This window comes from Rhincodon typus, chromosome 41 (genome assembly GCF_021869965.1).
Source record: "Rhincodon typus isolate 14 chromosome 41, sRhiTyp1.1, whole genome shotgun sequence".
NCBI lineage: Eukaryota > Metazoa > Chordata > Chondrichthyes > Orectolobiformes > Rhincodontidae > Rhincodon > Rhincodon typus.
Genome location: NC_063372.1, coordinates 1,282,733 through 1,288,380, shown reverse-complemented (window position 1 = coordinate 1,288,380; position 5,648 = coordinate 1,282,733). Strand labels below are relative to the sequence as shown.

The 5,648-nt window shown below is 41.1% G+C and overlaps 1 protein-coding gene across 1 annotated transcript in view; it reads left to right on the top strand.

Annotated features, from left to right (window-relative positions):
- os9 (OS9 endoplasmic reticulum lectin) overlaps positions 1 to 5,648 on the top strand; it is a 29,966-nt gene that overhangs the window by 22,181 nt on the left and 2,137 nt on the right. The window contains exons 12-13 of the mRNA XM_048618968.1: positions 1,110 to 1,283; positions 4,388 to 4,500. Coding sequence (XP_048474925.1) covers positions 1,110 to 1,283; positions 4,388 to 4,500 — 287 coding nt within the window. The remainder of the gene's footprint in view (positions 1 to 1,109; positions 1,284 to 4,387; positions 4,501 to 5,648) is intronic.

Here is a 5,648-nt window from a genome sequence, read left to right as displayed (position 1 = left end):
CAATATCTGCATTCTTTCAATATCTGCATTCTTTCAATATCTGCATTAATTTCATCTGCCTCTGTATTTGTTTATTTTGTGTTCTGTGTTGCCTAAATTTGTCTTGACTATCTGTACCTCCCTCCTAATTTAGCTTCATCTGAAAGTTTGACCGATTTGTAATTAATTTATAAATCTAAGTAGTCGATTTAAATTTGCAATATCAATGGCCCTAGTGCTGAACCCTGGAGCAACCCATTCTCTGTTTCTCACATTGACATGACTTCTTCAAGTACCTGCACTTTCTGTCGTTCTCGTTGAATCTTCACAGCTTTGAGCTAGCAGAAGTTTTTTTACAAGTCTAAGCACACCCAGTGAGTAGAATTTTCTGCAATTCCCTTTGTTTGTGGTTAGAGGTTTGTTGAGCAAGGCCTTGAGTCATACTTTTGTTGGGTTATTCAAGGTTCAGCTAACTACCAGTGAGAAATTTCATTATTTTGTATGATGCAGCCCACTCTAAAAGAAACTTTTGCATGGTGTATTAATAGGTTCATAAATTACCTTTGTTGCCTATTTTCAGCCAACTGGAACAGTAGCTCACTTGTGATTATCAATTCCTCAAAAATCTCTTGTCTCATATCTTTGGGCCATGCACCATCTATTTGTTTCTTTAACTTGTTCTGAGCACCTTCAGCCTGTTTGGAACTTCCTTTTTCCTTTTCAAGTCATTAATTCTGCTCTCAAGGCACTAGTCCACTCCAGAAGTGTTGTTTGAATAATATCCACCAATCAAAGTGCTTTTCAAAGCCTCTTCTGAAGCTGGTTGAAGCATGGTATGCAAGGGCTGTAGCTGGTGGTTTCGGGCAAGAGCACAACCAATTTAAACTTGAAAGATTTTTTAAAAAATGGATGTTGAAGATGTTTTGCGTTGAGTTCTGTGGCCTGATGGTTTGTTAGAGCTATTTGTTCATTTCCTTAAACTGTTAACAGCTATCCAAGTGTGGGGATGTAGGTGTTTTTTGTGGAAACTGCAATCTGTGTTACAAAATGCTACGATTTATGTACTGTTATTTTTAAAGAAACTGGAATATCCTTTGTACCTTCGCGACTGACCTCTTGCTGCATTTCAGAAACTGATGAAGAGACTGAGGGGCACGTTAAGGTTCGAGTCACAAAAATCAACCCAGGCAGCCCACTCCATAAAGAAATGAAAGTGCGTGAAATGAGTGGCACAGACCCCCAGCTCAGGCAGATTCAGAATGTGGTGAAAGAGCAGCTGGAGAAAGCAGGATTGAAAGCAGAAGGTAGTTTGGAGACTATTTATACTGCAACAGTAAGCCTTCCTGCATTCCCTCTCCTGCCAATGGGAACCAAGAGTTGTCTTACTTTTAAGACAATGAAGGGCTTCTGACATTCCACCTCAGCGGTCCGAAAAATAAATTGTTCTACAGTAATGCTTGGGTGTCACAAAGCACTGCTTTCTGCCCTTCCCCCCCCCCCACCGCCCCCCCCCCCCACCAAAAAAAAACTTGAATTTGCATTTCAGCTGGAAGTGATGCCATGAATTTCTGCCACATAACGAGCCAAGTGGAATAAGTTTGACAGCTTTGTGATGCAAAAACTATACAAACCCTATAACAACACATTAATTTAGAGCTTGGTGTGGGAAAATAAATAATGTGCATTCTGTGGAAGGATGTACATTGTCGTGCTTAAATGCTGACAAAGTAATACTGGTTTTTCCACCAGTATCTACCTCTTTGTGTTTTAATGTCAGCAATGGGTGCCAGAAGTGGAAAACGCTTCCTATTCCCAGCATTGATCACCTTCATCTTGATTAGCAGAAGGTGCAAAGTGGGGATAATGTTTTTATTTAAACTGCACTGTATTGTGACCTAGTAGTGCTGCTCATTGACAACTTGTCATTTTTGTGCACGTGTATTTGAGCCATTTCCATGTGTTGGACCACAGTACGCAAGGGTTCAAACTATCATCTTGGGGCTGACTGGCTGCTATATGAAATGTTTTTTGATTTTGGTTTGATTCTAAGCATTTTGACAGACTTTACAGGTTCGATCCAATTGATTGTTAAATCAAATAATCCGATGATAACCATGAAATTTCAATTGCTCAACTCCAAGGTTCAGTTATATAGGCAAGATTTTAAATTATTGTAAGCTTAGAATTCTTTACATTGTGAGAGGAGACTGACTGCCCTTGACATCAGAGCTGAATTTGACAGTGGCATCAAGGAGCCCTAGCAAAACTGGAGTCTGTGGGAATTTGTGGTGGGGATAGAGAGAGGAGGAACTGTCATCTGGTTGGAGTCATACCTGGCACAAAGGAAGATGGTTGTAGTTGTTAGGGGTCAGTCACCTCAGCTGCAGGAGTTCCTCAGGGTAGTGTCCTTGGCCCAACCATCTTCAGCTGCTTCACCAATGACCTTCCACCATGAATTCGGAATTCGGAATTAGGGATGTAGCACTATTTGCGACTCATCAGATACCGAAGCTGTCCATCTCCATGTGCAGCAAGATCTGGGCAGCATTCAGATTAGGCTGATATTTGGCACAAATATTTATTGCCACTTAAGTGCCAAGTAATGACCATCTCCAACAAAGAATCTAAGCATTGTCCTATGGTATTCAATGACATTACCATCATTGGATTCCCTATTATCAGCATTCTGAGGATTACTGTTGATCAGTAACAACTGGACTAGCCACAAATAGTGGATAGGAATACTTTAAATAACTCCCCTCCTGACTCCACAAAGCCTGTCCACCATATACAAGGCATAAGTCAGGAGTGATGGAATACTCCCCACTTGCCCTGGATGGGTGCAGCTTCACCAACACTCCAAGCTTGACACCATTTTGATTGGTACCCTATTCTCATCACCTTCAACTCCCTCTACCACTGACGCTAAGTAACAGCAGTGTGTACCATCTACACAATGCACTGAGAAATTCACCAAGGCTTCTTAGACAATGCCTTCCAAACCCATGACCACTTCCATCCAGAAGGTAGCAGATACATAGGAATGCCAACACCTGCACGTTTCCCTCCCAGCCAATTGGCATCTAACTTGAAAATTTATCACTGTTCCTTCAGTGTTTCTGGATGTGCCCACATGTGGACTTGCAGCTCACTGCCATCTTGTCCAGGGCAATTAGGGATGGGCAATAAATGCCAGCCTAGTCAGTGATGCCCACATCCCTATGAAAGAATTTTTGCGGTAGTATATGACAATCTGAAGTTGATGTTTTAAAGTGCTGTAATCCTGGTGCTTTCAGTTTTGCAATAGTTTAAGCATGTCCATCCTGAATTAATCCATGTGCTGGAGGAACTATTTCTCTGTGGGAAGGGGCACTTGATTTTCTTTAAAACATGATATTGTCCTGAAATTTGGATTTGCCAGCAACCTACTATTGAATACTTTTTTTTACCCTTTGCATAAACCAAGCCCCTGATGGCTGGTCAACACCCAAGTAAATGTGCTCCTGCACCTGACCTCTCCCCCATATACTTGAGGCAGTTTGCTTCTGTCTAATGTTCCAGTTGACAATGAAATGGGCATGTAGTTAAGTAATTCCTTACAAGACTACTGTTTCTCTACGTTTACCGATTGTGTGCATTTGTCTTTTTTTTTTGTTTATGCTGACTTAAAATTTTGTAACATGTTATACCAAATTATTGTCAGAGCTCATTTAAACCAGACTTTCTCAGATTTCAAATGTAAAGGGTTGGAGTGAGTAAGGATGCCCATTTATTAACTTACCTAGCATGTTAGTTCAATTATGGGACATTGAGCTTTCCTCCTGATGGAAATAGAGTTCTGTTTTGGGTGTGGTCTTTGAGAAGTTAGGATGAAGTCCTGGGAGTATGCACCTATTTGCTGGATTTAAGGAATCGGAGGTGAGTGGTGATGGGTTCCTCTGCCCCATCTCACTCGAATTTAAGGAGATGAGTGGTCTTCCAGTAGTGACAAAATTCTGTAAATGATTGACGTTTCGTGCAATCTGAATAAGTGACCACAGCCAAGTTTAAATAGCAACGGAGGGGTTAGGTAAGGGATCGAATTGAAGCATTACAAGAAATCACTTTGCAGCTCACCTACTGATTATAGCTTGAAATACTAAAGTGTAAAGAATTGTAATGAACAGGATACAAATCTGTCCTTTTTGTTCTTTTGTCTTTGGCAATGTAGCAATTAGAGGTTCAAAAAGTCATTTTTACTGGCTGCAAAAAAAAGTTTCAAAAGAAGTTGAGACAACAAGGTGCAGGGCTGGATGAACACAGCAGGCCAAGCAGCATCATAGGAGCAGAGTTGCTGTTTCTGCAGATTAAAATTTACAGGATGTGATGATAATTCACTGAATAAACACCAGGTGTTTTTATTTCTCAGGTAAAATTGAAGTGAAGATTGTAACAACTGGATCACTTGGTGACGATGATGATATGCACTGGCTGTCAGAAGAAGATACTAAATCCTTCAGAGAGCTTCTCATCAACTTACTGGTACAAATGTTTCCACTTTTTATGTTACTAGAGCAGAGGCAATGACATAGTGGTATTGTTGCTGGACAGGTAATACAGAGACCCATGTAATGTTCTGGGGTTGAGTTCAAATCCCACCACAACAAATGGTGGAATTTGAATTATAACAACCCTGGAAGTGGAAGTGATGACTGAGAAACCGTCATAGATTGTTGTTTAAAACAAATCCTGTCTGGTTCTCTAATGTCTTTAGGAAAGGCAATCTGCCATCCTTGGCTGGTCTGGCCTACATGAGACTTCAGATTGACAGCAATGTGGTTGATTGACTCATAACTGCCCTCTGAAATGGTCAAGCAAGCTGTTCAGTTGTATCAACTGCTACAGGGGGCACCTTGGAGTGAACAAAAATGCTACGCTAGCAAGTGATGCCCACATAGTCAAAAGAGGTTGACAGCACAGGAAAAAGCCCTTCAGCCCATAGCCTGCACTGGCTCAAAACAAGCACCTAATATTCTAATCCCATTTTCCAGCACTTGGCCTCTAGCCTTGTATGCCTTGGCATTGGAAGTCTGCAACTAAATACTAATGCACATCCAGGAATGAATAAATTTTTTTTAAAAAGTGCAGTGAGTAAGATTATGATGCTGTTTTTCTCTGGAGTGTTCAGAACAGTAATCTCCATGTACCTTCTCAATTCATATCACAAGGGAGAATTTGTTGAGACCCTGACCCCACAGGGGGTCTCAGTGGGCAGTTTATCAGAAAAGCACTGGCATTTTGCATGCTGTTTTCTCTTCTTTAATATCTTGCATCCACCATTTTCTGAAAATTCCACCAATGCACTCTTGCAATCTGTTATTGGTTACAGTTCTTAAAATTCAGTTGACAGTATATTTTTGGCTCTGAGGTTTGGCTTGTATCCAAATTGAGCAAGCTCAAACTGGTACTTCCGATATAATACAGGAGAATTGGCTTTAAAAAAAAATCCAACTCTAGATGTTATCGAGATAACAAGGTGTAGAGCTGGACGAACACAGCAGGCCGAGCAGCATCAGAGGAGCAGGAAAGCTGATGTTTCGGGCCTAGACCCTTCAGAAATGGGGGAGGGGAAGGGGGTTCTGAAATAAATAGGGAGAGAGGGGGAGGCGGATAGAAGATGGATAGAGGAG